Source organism: Sporisorium graminicola, chromosome SGRAM_12, assembly GCF_005498985.1.
Source record: "Sporisorium graminicola strain CBS 10092 chromosome SGRAM_12, whole genome shotgun sequence".
NCBI lineage: Eukaryota > Fungi > Basidiomycota > Ustilaginomycetes > Ustilaginales > Ustilaginaceae > Sporisorium > Sporisorium graminicola.
The window spans coordinates 317,011-336,107 of NC_043722.1; the positions used below are offsets into that span (position 1 = coordinate 317,011).

The 19,097-nt window shown below is 57.2% G+C and overlaps 4 protein-coding genes across 4 annotated transcripts; 1 reads left to right on the plus strand and 3 right to left on the minus strand.

The window, feature by feature from the left end:
• Nucleotides 1–4,769: 4,769 nt before the first annotated feature.
• Nucleotides 4,770–9,542, minus strand: EX895_001657 (uncharacterized protein; the record flags this gene model as incomplete). The annotated part of the gene is made up of 1 exon (XM_029882256.1): nt 4,770–9,542. The coding sequence occupies one exon, from the start codon at nt 9,540–9,542 to the stop codon at nt 4,770–4,772; it is 4,773 nt and encodes a 1,590-aa protein (XP_029741111.1).
• A 380-nt stretch (nt 9,543–9,922) lies between these two features.
• EX895_001658 (uncharacterized protein) lies at nt 9,923–10,541 on the plus strand (the record flags this gene model as incomplete). The annotated part of the gene is made up of 2 exons (XM_029882257.1): nt 9,923–10,039; nt 10,170–10,541. The coding sequence occupies 2 exons, from the start codon at nt 9,923–9,925 to the stop codon at nt 10,539–10,541; spliced, it is 489 nt and encodes a 162-aa protein (XP_029741112.1).
• Nucleotides 10,542–11,810: 1,269 nt separating this feature from the next.
• On the minus strand, nt 11,811–14,279 carry EX895_001659 (uncharacterized protein; the record flags this gene model as incomplete). The annotated part of the gene is made up of 1 exon (XM_029882258.1): nt 11,811–14,279. The coding sequence occupies one exon, from the start codon at nt 14,277–14,279 to the stop codon at nt 11,811–11,813; it is 2,469 nt and encodes an 822-aa protein (XP_029741113.1).
• A 2,185-nt stretch (nt 14,280–16,464) lies between these two features.
• Nucleotides 16,465–18,570, minus strand: EX895_001660 (uncharacterized protein; the record flags this gene model as incomplete). Its single annotated transcript, XM_029882259.1, has 1 exon — nt 16,465–18,570. One exon carries the CDS (start codon nt 18,568–18,570, stop codon nt 16,465–16,467), a length of 2,106 nt encoding a protein of 701 aa, XP_029741114.1.
• Nucleotides 18,571–19,097: the final 527 nt, after the last annotated feature.

Here is a 19,097-nt window from a genome sequence, read left to right on the forward strand (position 1 = left end):
GGGGGTGCGATTCGAGAAGAATCGACCAGACTTGTGCAAGAAAACGTCGTTCGGACCAAACTTACATCAAATCCTCTGTTCTGGTCTGCTTATCGAGGGCAACCGCGGTCGGGCCTGCTCCTCCGCTAAGCCGGGGCTGCTTTGGTTCACGAGCCGTGTGGCTGCTTTGGTGGGTTGGATTGTCTGGCGGTGCTGCTTGAGGTGAGGATGCTGTGGGTGTCGCTCTGAGAGATTGGTCGGATCGCTCACTGTCATTGGGCAGCAAGCTTCGGTGTTGGCTGGTCGTTTTCACTGAGGCTGTAAGTGATGAAGTTGGAGGGGGATCTGCCTGCTGTAATGGTGGGCGTAGCAAACCAAGCCATGAATGCCACGTTTGATCGATGCTTCTGACGAGGCGAGCCGTGCGTTGATGTTGCGAGGGCCACGCGTGGACAGCATGCGTTGCCACCGCCACCCTGTGTCGCGCATCATTGTTCGTCATGTCCATGATACAATCACCGCCACTGCCTCCATCCCGGATGGGAACAGAGGGGCAATGATGCCCACCAACCAACACACCCACCTGATGTAGAGACGAAATACTCCGTATCAGGTGAATTCGGAGACCGAGCTGGTAGCAACACGAAGGTGCAGTCCGGGAACTTCTGTCTGCCTCGAGTGCGTCTCTCTCCGAACCAATCGAGTCTACGCGAAAACGAAAGAGGTGAGGGGCAGACACTGACGAGTGTGAGCAGGTAGTGCCGTCAACGCGTCAAGGCTTGAGTTAGCGGAGGGGCGATCGCGGTGATTGAATCAGAACAGTCAAGGGCGAGAAGAATGAAGCCCAGGTGGAAAGACAGCGGTGTGTAGATGTGAGGTGCAGCTGAAGAATGATACAGGTCAATGCGATGGTGAGTTGTTGGCAACGAGAGTGTGAGCTGATTGGCGATTGGTGATTGGCAGTTGGCAAGCAGGAAGCTGTCGGGATTAAGACACTAGTTGGTTCAGCTGTACGAGGTTGTTGAAGGGCCACGATAAAGAAGAAAGGGATGGAGCAACGCAACAGTGGGAAGACAATGGCAATGGTAAAGACCCGTGGCTGGTGGGGGCCAAAAGGGTCCCTTAATGGAGCTGCTGCATGTCGGTCGACAAGGCAATGAAGAAAGGAGCTGGATCGGAGCAGAAGCGGAGAAGGTTCGGTAGACCCGAAAGCTTCCGTAGAAGAAGCCAGCAGATGGGGAGGTATCAGCTGCCCCTCGCGCGCAACAAAAACGTGGCCTGAGAACGCCAAGTGGTGGCAGTAGACCTTGCACCGGCAATGAAAAGTGTGACTTGGTCTAGGGTATGGAAGTAGTAAAGGAACATGAGGATATCAAGCGGCACCCTAAGCGACGTGAGTTACGAGCAGGGCAGCACCCGCGGATCCCACCGGTCAGAGGATAACAACGGTGCGAGGGACGTGGGATGATGCACGACGCGTGCGGCACACGAGTGTCACAAGGGACACGAGCAAAGGCCGCAAACAGATCTACAACGCCACCCAATCCAACCGTCACGGCTTGTTGGGTTGAATGCGGCAAGACTGTATGGACGGGATAATCTGCTATACGAGCGGGAGAAAGGAAGATGAAGAAGAGGTGCTGGCTCAAGAGGACCTCGTCAAAGGCACAAAGCCAGGTTTTTTTGTCGGGCTGTCTTGAAAATGGAAGCTTCAAGCGAAGAAGCTGCTCGGCCGCAGCGGGCGGCCCTGTCGGCAGTCAGAAAAGAGTCGAGGATAGGAAGCGTGAGAGCTGGTGCTTCGAACCACACCCTTGGCGCCCACCTGGTCCGTTCCGCCGAATGGCCGACAAGGAGCAAGAGAAAAAAAAAGACGAGGAGGATCAGCAGCAGCAGCCACAAACAAAAGGTGAAAAGGGTCGGGTGAGCGATATGGCCCGAGTGAGGAGCAACTCGACTGAATGAACACCCACTCCATCGTCCACACACGGTCCTGGTGCCTACATAGATCTTTGACGTTTTGCATGAATCGTGACGACCACCTGTAAAAAATAAATTTGAGACCCGATTTGAAACCGACTCGACGCCGGGGTGTGCTTGGGTCGGAGGTTGGAGCACGGTGGGGACCATGTTGGCGGTGGCTGCCTCGGCAACGAACGAGCTAGCACGAGGTCCAGGAGACGAAAATGTGGCGGTCTCCCTTTCCCAACCCCGAACGCGAACGAGACCGGATCGCAGGGAGCGGACAGGGTACGTTCGACGAGATGGGTTGGTACTTCGTTGATTTCAGCTCGAGATTGTAGGGCAAGTGCCAAGGACGCCTCCTGGCTGCTATTGCAACAACGGGGCACATCGGCTAAGTTGGGCACATCGGCTAGGTAGTTCGACGTTGGACCCCAAGACCTGATACGCTAGTCAAATCAGATCTCGGCTGTGGGCTATGCGAGATGCCATTTGATTGACATCCTTTGGGCCGTTTCCAAGATGGAGCTGATTGGGAGGGGGTGAGGATGCCATGGTGGCTGACAGAGGGTTGGCGAAAGAGCAGATCCGTCTAGGCGAACAAGCTAAGACTCGTCTGAAACTTATTCACTGTAGTGGCGAGCTAGCGCACAACTCGAACAAGGCCTGAGAAGCCAGCTTGCACATCCGGGTAAATCGGACCAAATTGGCACACCGACAGAGGCTAGGTTCTGAAATTTCTGCCGAGGCCTTGTTGCTGGGCAGGAATGCAGCGGATACCCCTGGCCTAAGGAGCACCCTGGCTCATTCCTGGCATGGCGACTTGCGCAAATGCGCAGCTCGGAGAGTAAGGCCAATCTTGTCCTAGTTGCAGCGAGGCTACGGACTCGTCGGGACCCGAGAACAGGACATGCTTGCGCGGACGAGAATGTCTCAGATTTGGGGATTCGAGATTTCGACGCCTCAGACACTAGCCTGCTTTTGTTGAGATCAGCGCGTGCGGCATCGGAACATGTTGCTTCGTGAGGCGAGGGGTAAACGAGACGGTGCAGTGGATTGCAAGACGATGGTTGTTGCAGAGAAGGACAGCGAAGATGCATTCTTTTCTGCCATCGGCTGTACCTGCATCCGACAGAGAAAAAACGAATTCAATTGCGGTGCGCGGAGTACGATTCGGTATATCCTAGCGAGGCAGACAACTCCAAGCATGCTTCTGATCCCCTCTCTCTGTTTCTGCGGGTGCATATGATCGTTGAGAGTCGTCTACGGTACTGTAGATGCTGAACGGTGTTTGCAACTGATTCTGCTTCCAATCGAAATGCATTTCCGTCCTGGACGGCCGCAAGGGCGATTTCCACGCAGGAACAGAAACGGTTTTCGGATCGCTCCCGGCGTTTGCGCGTGCAGCTCAGCTGCTTGAGCGTCGGCCCCCGGTTTTCGGAACGTTTGAATTTCAGGACGCGGCTCTTCCTTACTGGCTGAGGAGCCAAACTTCCGTGATCAAGTGCTCTCTGGTCGCAACCTCCGTTGCCAACCAAGTCCGATCTGCAAATTTGTGTGTCGGAATGTTCCAATTGATTTCACAGGCTGCACTGCAACCCCAATCACTCCGCCGCGGCGTTAAGCTTTGCGCCGACAATTTTCGAGTGAAATCACCGAATGAGACCTGTTTGATTATGCAGTCTACGCGCGCGCACTTGTTTTTCTTTCGGACAGATCACCGTTTGTCCGGTTGCGGATCGGGCACAGACAAGTTCGACGATTTAGCATACGCCGGATCCCGCCATCTGCCCCTGCCATCGTCAACCGTCGTTCGTTGTAAGACGCATTTGAGATCATATTGTCCTATCTCCAACGTCGGCTCATCACTCCATTCAAAGGATAAGATGCTCAGTTTCGAGCGCAAGAGCCATGCTTGGTGCCTTGCTCCCCATTGCGGTTTTGACCTTCTTCCTTTCCTTTGCACCAGACTGCGTCGTATCCCAGGGCCATCACGATGCTGATTTGCCTTCTCTCTCCGACGACCACAACTCCGCTCGCACTGTATCCTCGAGCTGGATCGCGACTGGCTTCATGGCTGTCGCTCTCATCCGCGCCGTTCTCGACTACGTTCAACTCGTTCTGATGCTGCTGTCCGATCCCAAGGCGGTGCGACAATGCTATGCGCAACACTGCTCCGTTGCTCAGATCAAGGATGAGCGAATTCGGGATCTGCTCGGGCTTGCAGAAGCAGCAGTCATTTGTGAGAGCACCGCATCTGAAGCTGCACGCAGCTATCACATCTCGACCCACAAGCTCTCAATGGATCTGAACGCGCTAAAGAGGCGCATGAACCGCCACACAGCCAGCATTCTAGTGGGGATTGCCATTCTTCTTTCGCGCTCGTGGAGAGGAAACTTACATCGGAGTCATGTTGGTTGACGTTCGAAAGTCGTGCATTGTGAAAGCTGAACTTCATTCGGAGGGTCGTGCCATGAAGCATTCCGCGGTAAGGGCGAAGGATCCACCGCAGAGTTTCTCGAACCCAGCGCATGAGAGCAAGGCAGTTGCTTCCGCTTCCATTTCCACCCACGACGACAATCAGACGGAAGCCCAACATCAGTGGAAAGATGGACATCTGCCCGCAACATAAGCAATTCTGGCCGATATTATCTGAGCCAAAATCTCGACTCGAAACGCACGTCACTACGCGTTTCATCGTCTCTTGTCCCACGCTCGAAAATCAGAAAAGTGAGCAGCATCATGCGACCACACGGGCTGCTCATTGACACCATGTGAATCCACGGGCAAGCATGTTGAAATTCACCAGCCGCGACTACCAACAAGGAGACTCATGTGAGGCAGGACAGAACGTGATGCACTGTTTCCGCATGAACCTTGAAACGTCCGTGATTCATGAAGTACGGCGTCGCTGCCTCTCCACCCGTTGCAGCTGCCGGCAACGCAGCCTGAAGTGCCCACGCCGTCGCCTCGGGATTACGTCTGCCCAACTCGATATACAGCTCCTCGGCCGCCTTGAGCACAGCAGGCGGCTGTCGCGCGTCCAACAGGCCCAAGAGGCTGGGGTGGGTCGTGATGTTCCATGCGGCATCGTCGGGCATGCGGGCGGCGAGAAAGCGGACAACGGCGGCGAGCGTGATGAGGATGCACAGCGTCAGCTGGCCAGGAACGCTGCTGGCTGAGGGGAGAATGAAGGGGGGATCCATGTGGGCGTGAGATGTGGGAGTGGGGCGTTTGAGGTGTGCGGTTCGGTGCGGGTCGGATGCAACGAGTTTATGGATCGCTCCGTCCGTCGAAGTGCTTTCAGAATCGAGCAGCACCTTGCTTTCAACTGTGCCTGCAACAGGTGCTCGCTGAGCGCCGTTATCCCATCTCGTCATCCTCGGATCAAACTTCCACCGCATCAGCGTCAGCAGCATCTCAAACCGTGGCCACGCCTCCTCCACCACCCGCTTCCCCACAAACTCCGGTACATGCTCCACCGCCGCCTCCACAAACCTCGCCGCTGCCACCCACACCTGCGGATCTCTCTCCGCCAACCCCGCCTCCGCCTTTCGGTACCACGCCTCGTCCCTCTCGCGGCTCCTCGTGCCTACCGCCGCGGGAGCAAGATCGATGATGGGCACCAGTTGGCTCGAGCGCGAACCTTTGGCGTTCGAGTAGGCTGTGCCGAGACGCGTCATTACGAAGGGCCACGCGCTGTTGATGACGGGTAGCAGCTCAGCGGTGCGCGCTTGAGGGGCGAGGGTTTGGATGCCGTGTCGCAGCAGACCGAGCACGCGGAATCGCAAGTTGGGAGAGGGATGCGTGAGGAAGACGGCGGCTTTGGAGAGGATCTGTGTCGCCACTTGCTGGCTCTTTGTCGGCTTGTCGTCCTTTTCCTCTGGATCGACTGTGCCTTCGCCGTCATGAGCTGCGTTATCGAATGCGGGCTGCTCGTGACGACGCGCCGCAAGCCATGCTTTGAACATATCCAGCTCGTCCCTGCTGCGCTCGTGAGCGACAGCAGCGACCTGATCCAGCGTATTCGACCCACGCCCCACAGGTCTCGACGCTTGCTCTACAGCCATGGTCTCGAGAACCGAATCGAGCACCGCAAGCAGGCCGTCGCAAATCGTTGCATGGTGGTGAAACCGGTCCAGAGCATCAAGGATCTCGTCAATCGCATCTTCCACCATTGGAATGATCTCCGAGCCCAGCACGCGGATCATCTCCACCAGCACAAACGGCGCACGCTGCGCAGACACTAGCGGGAGCACCACCTTTTCCCGCACCGCCCCTCTGCTGAGCGTCGTCGACGGGGAGGAGGGCGCTGTTGGAAGGTCGGCCAGTGCGATGGTTCGCAGCTCTTCGTCCAGTCCGCTGATGAGTCTTTGGCATGCCGATCCCAAGATGTAGTCTGCATGGTCGAGGAGACAATTCTTGACATCTGCGTACGCCGTGTAGAACGCAATATCCCGCATCGCCGACGTCGACGCTTGTCGCACTAGCTCAGACGAGGCCGTCGAGGAAGCCGACATTCCGCTGATGAGCGGATACGATCCGCGTAGAAGCAAAGTGCGGAACGACTGGCCGAGCAGTTTCGATGACGAGCTGAGCAACGCGAACAAAAGGGCGTTGGACAGGTCGATATGACGCTCCGCTTGTTGATATCGATGCTGGATCGCCAGTAGCGTTGCTGTGTTGCTTGGACCGCCACGTGGAGCTCTGGAGAGGTCCGCAGCGCGAACAAAACCCAGATCGAGCGCTGGCCCGTGTCGGTCAGGGGTGGACGAGTCGATGTCGTCTGATGCGAGCGATATACCTTTGACGTGCTCTACCAGCGTGTGATCGGGGCTGTCCAGCGAGCTGACTGCGCCCTCAGCGGTGCTGGCGGTATCGACTTGCTCAGTCGAATCTTGTCTGCCCAAGCGACCAGAACTGATCTCCGACCGAGTTGCTTCCTCCGCATCGCCATCGAGCATGTCCATGACAGCAGCGAAAACCCTCTTGCTTAGCTTGTGCGCAGCCTTTCGAGCCAGCTTACCCGCCTGCAGACCTCTCGCGCCTCCCAGATCAGCAAACTGCAAGCCAACCTCAAGGTTGTCCAGACAGCTGCAAACCCCCCGCAGCAAATCCGCCGCCACGACGAGCGACGTCAAGCTTTCGCTGCGGCTCAGCGTGCCCTGCTGGTTCGCGTCTGAAGCGAGGCGAACGGACCTCAGGCTCGCAGCTCTGTCGACGAGGAATGTGATCAATGCGAATACTTGGCTCGCGTCCGGTTTGGTGGCCGACTTGCTGTGGCTGAGCTTAAGCTCTTGGATGAGGGACAGAGCTAGCGAGCGCCCGATTTGGAAAAACATAAGGCCGAGTTGGGTCGACGTGCTTGCCTCGAGGCCGGAGAAGATCGGTTGCAGTCGCCATGTGGTAGAGGCTGCCAAGGGATCTGACTCTTCGACGTAGTCGAGTCGCTCGATTTTGAGCGGACGCAGCAGTTGCACACAGGTGTGCTGCATGTCACGGGACAAGTTTGCGAGGCCAACTAGGGCACTTCCCCCGGCCATGGCTGCGGCGTGCTTCTGCTGAAGAAGTTCAAGAACAGTGCCGACGCGCAAAGCGAGCCTGGACGTGCCCTCGTCGTTGTGCGCCGCAATTGTCACAGGGAGACCGCTCAGAGCCTGCATCAGCACCGACCACAGCACAGCACCGCTGCTGAGCTGTGCAAGCACCTCCGCATCCTCCCCGGCCTGCTTACGTTCCACAGCTCTCTTTCGAACAGCACCAAATGCAGCTCGTGCGTTCTGAGCAACCGTCTCGGAGTTGAACTCTGACGCAAGGTCAACGATGCAACAGAGCAGTGTGGTAATGCTTGAAGAGTGCGAGCTGTCCGAATCTGTGTCTTTGATGTTGAGCGCAGCCATGCTTTCCAGCTGCCGGTCAAGCCAGTCGAACGAGCACACGCATTCGGACAGAAGCGCCGCAGCAAGGCGCAGTATGGCCTTCTGAACGGAGGCGTCAACCGACGAAGGCAAGGATGTGCCCGGAAGCGAAGACTGTGTGAGCGAGGAAAACGTTTTTAGAGCTAAATGGACTTGTGCCAGCGTCGACAAGGCCCACTGTGCATCTTTGCTTGCTGCGGGCTCGCTCGAAATGTCGTCCACAGACTCATCCTCGTCAGGAGCGTCAATGCCGGCTGAACCCGAATCTCTGTCGATGTCGGCATCCGCAAAGTCCTCCAAATTGGTCACCTTGATCGACAGTTTGGCCCGTGTTGTTCGAGAAGGCGTCAGAGGAACCTTTTGAGAAAGCACATCGCCAAGACACTCATCCGAGAGCGTAGCCCTGAAAAGACCTCCAAGAAGGTCAATGGCCCTCGCAGCCACAGATCTCGGTGTCGGCTTTGGCTTGGAACCTTGCTTTGCCTTGACGCGACTCGTGGCGAGACGTGTGAGGGAAGACGTGAGACCTGGCAAAAGTGGACGCAGGCGATGTGCTACAGCCAGTTGCGCGGTTCCTTCGCTCGAACCCGAGCTCGGATATGAGACTGTAGAAAGTTCGACGTAATGCAAGGCAGGGATCTCGAACTTGACTGCTTTCGCTGCGTGCTGCTGAGTGGCCGCCGGAGGATAGGGGCACGTTCCGCCGATCCAGAGCAAAAGGGCATGACTAGCTACGCTTATGGCAGCTGATCGTGTCTCGACGGATTCTTGAGACGACTCTGCGATGGCGAAGCAAGAAGAGAGGACAAAGCTGATTGCACCCTTTGTGACTCTGTCGGTTGCAGCGTAAGTGAGGTGTGCTGGGGTGGGATAGGCGAGAGTGACGATTCCTTCCGGTGGCGCTTCGTCCTTTGTCGTCAAACCTTGCCCGTGCGATGTCTTTGTAACTTCTTCCTCGTCGTCCAAGAGAGGAAGGTCCGACACACCGTCCCACTCCCATTCCGCTTCGCTCGCCTTTCCCGCAACGCCTCCGGTACTGCTTGCCCATGGCAGAGCCTTGAAGCGCGGGACGAGCAGCTCTCCGAGCACCCGCAGCGCTGCGAGCTTGACCTCGTCACTGGCATTCAGGGTGTTTCCCGGCTGGTCTGCATCTCTGCTCACCGGAGAGCCAAGGATCGAACTGGACAGAATTACAAGATCGCACCACACCTGCCAACCGTTGTTTCCCGACTGTGACGAACCGTCAGCCGCTTGAGCCGACCAAGCCATCCACCACTGACTACACAAAAGCGCCAACACCTCGAGCACCGCCTCTGCCACCGAATCTGCCAAGCTCGTGATCCCCCTCGGTGCTGTGCTGATGAGTTCCGAGAGCGGGTAGAAGACGTAGTTGACCAAAGAGGCCGGGAGGCTTGGCTCCCAGTCAGCAGCGACGAGCTTTGATGACGATGCCAGTGGCTCCGCCAGGTCGCTATATGAAGCGCTATCGTCGGAAAGAATGGTGCGCAGGGCGGTCTTGAGTCGCCGAAGGCACGCTAGCACCTGCTGAGACTGTGCCGGAGCCGTGCTGCGGCCTGTGAGGGAGAGCAGTTCGACGCATACTGGCTTTAGGCGCTGGAAGGGTGTTTGTGAGGCGCTCGCTTTCGGATGTCTCTGCTGGAACGGTCCAGCTGCTGGAGAGAACATCAATGTTGAGACCTGGATCTGGACCTGCTTGCTAGAGAGTAGAAAGGTATTGAGGGAGCAGAAAGCAAAGAAGGGTCCAGAAGCATGTCCTCTTACGTTTGACTGGTGGAGGCGGCCAACTCCGAATTCCGATGCGAGGTTGCACATCTAGATCATGTTACGTCGTTTTGTCTCCCCACGCTCGTCCAGCGGTCCGTTTCTTTGGGGAAAGCGGATCAGCGTGGGGCAATGCAGCCAACTAGAACAAGCATAAGAAGGCATTGCCCAAAGTTGTCCGTCGACGTTGACGACCACAACACCATCAATTTCGCGGAGCAACTTCTGACCCATTTATCATCCTCCCCACTCCGCTAGGCCGCTTGGAGAGCTCGCACACACAAATGTCGGAAGCAGCCAAATCGTCCTCCGCGCAAGGCGTTGTGACGCTCGAAATGATCAACGTGCTGCAGCAGCAGGTGTTAGACAACAATCCGATCTACAAGTATCTCTTGTCTGATGTAAGTATTTCGAACGACTTCGCTCACTTTTGACATCGAATGACGGTAGCAGCACCTTCGGTGGACACGGACGCACCTGTCTCTCTGTCCCGCGATCCTAACGCCTTCTCTTCCCTCCTGTCCCTCTTAGCTGGTCATCAAAACCGTCTCCCCCGGATACATCGAAGCGCACGTGCCCGTCACCTCCACTCTGATGAACAGCAAAAACATCCTGCACGGCTCAACATCCGCAACCATCGTCGACTGGATTGGCGGCCTGGTCATCGCCTCGACCTCGCCGGACCGCTTCAAGAACCGTGGCGTATCGGTTGACATCCACGCGACGTACGTGGGGGCGGCGAAGCAGGGCGATCTTCTCATCATCAAGGGCAAGGCCAACAAGGTCGGGCGGAATCTGGCGTTTATCGATGTGCAGATCTTGGGGAGGAAGCCCGGCGCGAGCGAGACGGGCGAGGATGATAGAGTGGTAGTTACGGGCACTCATACCAAGTTTGTTGGTTAGACGCATTGTTTCAATTTGAACATTTGCCGCCGAGAGATACGACAGCGAGACATGCAAAGGAGGTTGTGAAGGAGCATTAAGAAACACTGAGTTGATTGTGGAGATTGCACGATCCGGGTATCAGAGGGCCAAATACAAGCTATGAACAAAATACGACGTACGCAACATCATGCCGAAGCCTGCCCATCAATCGCCTTCTTTGCATCCGCCGGTGCGCCTCCTGATGCAGACACATCCGCCGGTGAAGGAGCCACCGACATCTGCGGCGTTGCCGCATACGCCGGCAACTGTCCGCCTTCCCCCTCCTTCTTCCCCGCTGGATCCACACTCTGCGTTCGATCCTCAGGAGCACTATTTCCGATCGGATAGTCTTCCACCGGCAATGCGCCTTGCTTCCAGCAGCAGTTGAAGCGGCAGCAGTTGTCGCAGCACGTTGCGTCGGCTCCGTATTGACCTGTACATGCGGGCCGCCGCCGTTGCAAACGAGATGAAGATGGGACATCAAGAGGTTAGTAAACTCAAACAGAGAGATTTTGTCAAGTGCGCGGAGAGTGTGATGGCCAAGACCTACGGGTGTTGCAAAAGGCCCATTGGATGTTCGCAGCAATAGCGGCGCAGCAGCCACCGCAGACAAAGGCAGAGATGTCATCCATTGTTGCAGCTTGATCTTGTTGTGTGATTTGCGTCGGGTGCAAAATGCTAGCTTGGATGTACTTGTAGTAGTGTGGTCAGCGTGATTGTTTCATTGAGGAAAGAGCGATCCTCTTGGTGGTCAAGAGGGCAGCCTCTTATAAGCCCACCCAATTACGTGCACAGCCGAAGCGGGCACTAAGACCATCCGACGGAAAAGCGGCAGACGGAGCGCCTAATGCATGCCAAGAATCCCGTGTCACAAGCGATCGGCGGCAGCTGGAGTTTTGCGCACCAGCTCACCATTCGCTTGAGCAAATCGTCGAACGTTCAGGACGGCACAGGCGCGAATTCATGCGAACGCGCCAAAACAAGGCTGTGTCATTAGCGCTGTTTATGGATGCATGCACACAGCTTCCCCTTCCATTTCAGCTTGCAGTGCATAATGTCAGGTGAGAACCATCATGTGTTGCTTGCTCTAACCAATGACCGCAAGCAGAATCACTTCTTTCCATCTGTCAGGGTCGCGCACCCGCGACTTTCTTTCACAAAACCGGTACGAATGGACATCCACAAGCATAGCATTGTGACGCTGGGAAGATGGAACTAGTAATACAAAAATTGCGGGGGGTATGCTGCTCAGCTCGAGATAGCAGACAAAGTACGCTTCTCACCACGTAGTGAAGTGATGGGCGACCACGCGCTGCGCGGGTCCTTGTTGAAAGCCTGCGACGAGAGAGGGGGCGTGCGCGAGCCACTGCTAGCAGCGATCACGGGCACATAGTCGTCAGCACCCACCTCGACGGGAGCCGAACGGGGCGAGAAGGACGACGAGTTCGGGCTGCTGCCACCGGTGCTGCTCATGCCATCGTTGTCGGCAGCGCCATCGTCGCTCTTGGAGCCAAACGAGCTGCGCGGAGAGCGGTTGTCCCTCGACGCGGAGCGCCATTCAGGAGATCGGCGCAGCTCGGCATCTCGAACAGGAGCTGAGAGCGAAGGCGAGAGACGCAGCGAAGGGAGCGGCAGCCTGGCGATGGGAGGCAGCGACGCGGAAACACCTGATCGGCTCGAGTGGCTGCCCACCGACGAGCTGGATAGCCTAGGCAACGTCAGCGAGTGACCACTCCCTGGAGAGGGTGCATCGTTACTGGGCCGGACAAAAAACCGAGCGGCATCGCTGATGTGCTGCTCCGCCAGGTTCCAGCACTGGCGAGCAGTGACCCACCAGCGCGAGGCGTCGGGGCTCGGGCGGCTGTACTGGGTGCAGATGAGCAGCGCGGGGAAGGCAAAGAGGTTGCGGCGACCCGTGATGCTGAGCACCGACAAGATGAGGTTGATGTTGTCGAGCGCAGCCTTCTGCTGGCCTCGGTCGGCCTGAGCACCACCAGCGCGGCGAGCCTCCATCAGGAAGACAGAGCACTCTGCGATGAGGTGCATCTGAGCCCAGAACCAGGCGCGGTGCGAGGCGGCGCTCGCCTCGGGCTCCTCAAGCAAACGGCTGGCCTGCTTCATGTTGTAGTCATCAAACTTGTGCTCGACGACGAGCGCAGCGGCCCACGACTGGAGAGCCTCCTCACCCTTGTTGTAGGGTTCGCTGGGGTCGATGACCAACCCAAACACGGTGGCGATCTCGGCAAGACGAGCAAAAGACTTGGTAACGTCGTCGCGCACCTCGTCGCCCGACGTGCCAAAGCTGCGGGTGGCAGCGAGCACATCAGAGCGGCGAACGGACGAAGCCTGCGCAGCAAGAGCAGCGATGGTCATGTCGAGCGTCCAGGCAAGCAGGACGAGGCGCTCGCACGTAGCGCGACGTGGCCACGAGGAGGATGAAAACGAGTCGCGCATGTAGTTGCTCTTGCGCGCGGGTGGCAGCTGACCTTCGGCGAGCTTGAGCGTCGCAACGATGCGGACGGCGTCGTTCGAGTAGGAAAGCGCACGCTGAACACGGCCCATACCGAGCTCGTGGGCGGCAAGGAAGCAGAGGGTGAGGGCAAGGTCGACATCCGGGCGATCGAGGAGGGTGAAACCATCACGGTCTTCCTCCTGAAGCATGCGACGGGCAGAGCGAGCAAAAGTCTCACCCTGCGCAAAACGTCGCTCGCGCTCAGCCTCACTGATGCCTTGCTCAAAGCGAGCTGCCAGCGCAAACATGGAGAGCAACAGATACGAAGGCACCTCGGAGGTGGAGAGGTCACGAAGGAACGAGATCTCGTCCATGACACAGCTGAAGGGGTGGATCTGCGAGAAAAAGATGCTGATGAGATCGCGTCTGCGCTCGGGTGCCACATCGTCGATGGTGAGCAATCCCTCCGCGCGCGGGCCGGGGGCACCTATTGATGGGGGGCTCGACTTGGAACTGATGGTGTTGCCACGAACGCGGCCAGATAGATCGCTACTGCTGGGGCTGAGTGGCGAAGCGGCGACGGTGTAAGCGGGGGTGAGGGCCTCGGCTGGGTGAAGGGTAGCGCTGGAATGAGCTGCAGCGCCCGAAGGCTGACCTGCTTCGTTGGCGATGCGGGCGGTGGGGAGGACCATCTTGCCATTGGCGTCCGAATAGCAACAGGTGCGACCGCTGAAGTCGCAATTGGAGCAAGGGAGGCCGCCATCGCAGCGACGCTTGGCCTTGTGGCATGCCACACACGCCTTTTGAAGACGCTTGCGCTTGCGGCCGGTAGCGGCGTAGATGGTGGTGCCATCGGCAGTGACGTGGGTGGTGCGGATAATGGGCTGCTCTGCTGAGTTGCTGTTTGCGACGGGAGCGGGCGAAGCAAAGGTGGGTGGCAGCGGCGAAGTTGAAGAAGCGGAAGCAGGAGCAGCGGAAGCCGATCGATGCGACCAAGGATCCGAGTGGTGTGGTTGCTGAGGCTGGGAAGCTGCAGCAAGGTGACCGCTGGAGAGAGCGCGGTAGGTGGAAGGACCTGCCGACGCCGAGTAGGCCGAGTGCGCCAGGTGAGGCTGCTGATGTTGCTGTTGGTGTTGGTGTTGGTGGTGGGGATGGAGGTGGGAGGGAGGCTTGTGCTGGTGCTGCTCGCTGCCGGACGCCCATGGCGCAGCGAGGTAGGTCGAGTGTGGTCTGGACATGTTGGTAGCAGACGCGGAAGGCAGCATGTAGAACGGCGGAGGTCTGCGACGAGAGATAGGGAACGAAACAATCTGACCTTTGAATCAAAGTGATACGTTGAGTGCGATGGATAACAATGGAAGGGTCGGATATTGCTGGTGGTGGTGGCAGTGGTGGTGGTGATGGTGGTGCTGATCAAAGGGGAAGAAGGATGGAACGGTATGGTCTAAGCCTGGATGGACCCGCTGTATATAGGATGGGAAAAGCGGACCACGAGGCGAGGATGCCAAGCCTTGGCAGGGGCGAGCGGAGTCGAAGGGAGAAGAGGAGCGAAAGGAGAGCTAGAGCGAGCGCCGACGGGCTGAGCGGAGCGAGTGAACCCGCGAACATTGATTGCGCAAAGCGGATGCCAAGACAAGAAAAGGGAGAGGCGAAGAGGCGCAAAACCTGACCGACTTGGCAACTTGAGTGAGCCAAGCTTCGGAAGCCAAGACCCAGCCAAGCAAAGCCAAAGGCCAAGCCCAAGAAATGCCAAGACCGCGGTTGGTCCATATCTGTCCGCTTCCTTCCTGTACTAAGCTGTGCTCTTCCCCTTTTGTCCCCCTCCTCTCTGCAAGTCATATCCCCACTATGAGCGAGAAAACTTTGACAAGATGAATGAAAAGGCCCTCTCGAGGGTGGGCACACGTTCGATGCGGAAGCTGTTGTCCGATGGCTGCCTGTGGCTCGATGTCGCGATTTGAATGAGCCCAAGGGCGGAACAACAAAAGATAAAAGCGGAGCGGCGGTCTGCGTGCATCTAAGGCACCGGGCAACCTGAAAACAAGGCACTTTGCGAGAGGAAGCCAAGCGGCCTGTCAGAATGCCAAGACCTGCAAGTCGAACCGTAGGCAACGATGCCAAGCCCCCGTTTCAATTCAATCTTCCCTTGGTCGTGCCACCCCAATACAAAGTGCAGTATTCACTTGACACGATTACTGTTTTTCGAATAGAGTTAGCCAATTTCAAGTTCGAAACCATGCGTATTGGAGTGGGAGATCACGAGCTCGAGCACTCTCTCGCCAGCAGCTGCCATGCCCGTGTCTTTGGCAGCCAAGCCAAGCTGAGCCAGGGTCAAGCAAGCAAGCCATGCCAAGCCGACGCTCCTTAGTTCACCGCCGCTTCTCAACCGCCCTTCCCGCCCTCGTGCCTCGGGTATTTGCCCCGGTGACAGCGACAACCCAGCAGTCCCCATTCTACAAATTCTACACGCATAGAACAAAAGAACGAAACGTGTCGAGTGCCAAGGCTTGGTTTTTCTGGTCTTGTCTCCTCGACACACCGCCTCCTGCATGCCCTTCCCAGCAACTTTGCTGCTGCTCTCATACACCGTTCACAGTCCCACCGGCCTGTGATTTACTCTACGGCCGGGACGTGTTTGTCGTTGGTGACATGCAGACACTGTTGCATCTTGGTGCTTGTCACTAGGGCCTAACAATGGGTGGTCAATTGAAAGAGTGGGCAGCTCAAAAGCAAGGCGTGCCAAGTCTTTCTTGGCACCGTGCACTTCTTGGTCGTCGGTCATGTCTCGCCCTTGCAGGGCTTCCCTACCTGATCCGATACTCGGCTCTTCCATTGTATCGCGCTGTGCGGCTTCCTCCTCCTCTGTCAATACGGATCTCGGGGCTGCTGCCGGGGGAAGCGACGCATCTCCTCACAGCATCCAATCTCACACTCTGCTTTCGGAACGTTTTCTGTTCCCTAGCCTGTGACGTTTCGCGGGGATCGGTCATCCTCTGTTCTGCATCTGCAAGTTGCCGTCCGATTGTTGCCTCACACTCGACCAGCTTGCGGGCTTCCGCGGGTGACACAGACGATGGAGAGCACGGACTCTTGTGAGAGGCGAACAGTGTACGGCTCAACCTGCGCCGAATCACGCTAGCAAGGATCCAACCCGCCATCCAATTCACTAGCACCTTTCGCGGCCGAGCTTCTTGGCAGTCGGCGCAGACAGTCAAGAGGCATTGAAGGCAAATCGGCCAATTTGCGACCCGGACCGTGATTGGCCTGTTGAGTGGTATCGTTCGCCAAGAACTTTTCATTTAACCTGAAGCGACCCTGCGGTTCGATCCGCGAGTGTGAGAACCGCCACGTTTCCGCAATCACAGCCGCTTCTCGTGCGAATGATGCCTCCCCTGAAACCTTCATCGATTGCTGTCACACATGCGTCTGATTGCCTTGCTGCTATACAGATCATGCAGTCGAAGGAGTGGTAGCGTCGAGATCATCTGGACGCAAGTTGCGCTTCTTCTTGCCCTTATGACCCTTGGCAGCAGTCCCGGGACCCCAGTTGGGCAGCGGGTTGCTCTGGTACCTCACGAGCTTCTCGGACGCGCCCAATGCCTTGAGCACCTCGGGCGACTTGGTGTTGTCAAAATCGTATTCACGCTGAGGCTCCTTTGCCAGCAGAATACGAGCGGGATCGGTCTCCTTCATGTTCTCCATTTTGACCGGATGCTGCGTCTTGACCCAGTAGCGCAGCACGTCAAAGATCTGCGCACGGCTCGCGTCCGTCTTCAGCGAACCTGCAGCGGCGTGCGAGCGACTGACCCGAAATCCTGCCGACAACAGCGCCGAGACCATTCTATCGAGGGGCGGGGAGACGCAGTGGAACAGACCGGAAGCTTTGGGCGGGGTGAAGTAGAACATGCTCGTGTCGCCAGACAGCTCTTGGGCGGCAAGGCTGACCATGCCCCGGATGCGTGCGCTCGTGTGGAACGCTTGCGGGTTTTTGTCAAGGTTGGCCAGCACCGAGTTGCAGAAGTCGGCATCGTGCAGGTCGCCCAGCCACATGGGTCCACCGAGATGCATGCGGTTGCCGCACTCGTTGCATCGCTCGCCCACGGGAGGGCCCTGCGCCGAGTTGTAGCGGTAGTTGACATTGGTTTGGCCCGTCTTGCCCGTGTTAGTCGTCTGTGTGGCACGTCCGAAGCGCTGGACGTGGAAGTCCTGGCAGTGCGTGCAGATGTAGACCGTACCTGTCTTGCTCGCTACGTTCTTGACCTCGACCGGTCCGGTCCAGATACGCACAAAGGTGCGCAGGTAGAAATCAATCGACAGACTCAACATCGGCTGGATGTATCGACCGTACCGTGCTGCCGAGGTTGCAATTGTGTGTAGAACAAGTCGCAGGGCTACCTCGTGCGAGAATTCGGCCTTGACAGAGACACCGCCGTATTGAGAAAAGCACTTTTCGGGGTAGTTGTGCCCTGCCAGCACGGCCAAATCAGTGCAAGTGACGCAGAGCAATCCGCCGTCGGCTACGGATTGCACACCGCCGTCCAAGAAGGGAGCAGCCGAACCGTAGGGATCCAAATCTACTACGTCGAAGCGCTTGTGTGGTTCTCTGTGTGTGTACATGAGTGTGATGGCGTCGCCGGCGTTGAGCCTGACCTTGCAGTCAGGATGGATGGCTGCAGATGATGGCTGGGACGGGGAATCGGCTTCGGGAGCGGCCGCGATGGCCGTTGCTGTCTCGGCAGTTGCCACTGGTGCTTCAGATGCTGCGTCTGACGATGGCGGGGCAGGTGCTGCTGATTCGGTGGCACGAGCACGCGCTTCATTTTCGAGTTCCGCCAGTGCATCCTCGTCCATCTCTGAACCAACCTTGCTCTCGCTTGAAACTTGGCTCGACTTGCCTCCGTTCACCTCGGAAACAACCCATTCGTCGATGGGACGATCCGGAGGAAAGTTGAGCGCAACGTTGCGTTTCATCATTTCAACTGCGGTTGGAGAGAGGTCGTTAGCCAGGACCCATCGCAAGAGAGGAATTTCTTTTGCATATCGAATGCTGCGAAGACCGGTGGCACTGAGCGCCTCGAGCAGCGTAAACTTGTAGCTGCGGTACTCGTCCTCGGCGGACAGAGTCACTGCGCTCGAGGAGGCTTCTTGGGTCTCTGTAGTTGAAGCGGTCGCAACTCCGTTCCCGTTATTGTTGACTCGCGCCTTTTTCGTATCTGGCTGTTCTGCTTCGGTGCTTGCTTGGTCGACACTGGTGAATCCATTGGCTGCGTGTGCTCCCTTGCGCTTGGATTTGCCTTTGGTCGCCGAAGTGGGCTTCCGTTGAGCAGCTCGCAGGAAGCGTGCTTTCTTCTCGGTATCGAGCCTCTCACTCCAGGTACGAATAGCGAGGGTGGAAAGATCACGGTTGAACTCCTGGACGGGATTGAGGAAGGCGGCTTCGGCGGAAGGCATGACGATGGTCGCCGAGTTTTCGCGGAAGGCGGATTCATGGTCGGCGAGGGTGATACCAGACGCCCGAGCACGCTCTGGTGCCAGCAGAATTGGAGTCGGCGCCATGCTGAAGCGTCTTACCGATAGGCTACTTTGGGTAAAGACCGACTTGCCGGGCAGGTCTGAAAGGATCGCTCGAGCTCTGCACACGACAACCATGCACGAGCAGTAGGAAAGAGAAGGTCTACTCGCGCGTTGAGATTTCCGCCGTTTGAAGCAAGGACACGCTTCTGTTCGGGCTCAGATGAGTTGTAAGTTGCTCGAAAGTTCTGCGCCTAAGAGAAGAGGGATGGTGACAGGTGGTGGTAGTGCCGTGCAAGCAAGACCGTAGCAAAGGAGGTTGGAAGAAATGGTCGTGAACCCTTTATCAAAATCTTGAATGGAAAAAAAAGACGAGAAAGAATTCCCTAAGTGAGTTCCGCAAACCGAGATTTACACACGTCCTGACCTTTATCCAATTTCTTTCGATTCTCAGGTTATGGCTACATACTGCCGATGTCAATTGCTGACGATCCGTTGGGAAGCGCGCATTTTTGTGTTTGTATGGCAGGCGCGTGTCGCTGCAAGCTGACGAGATTCAATTCAGGGTCTCT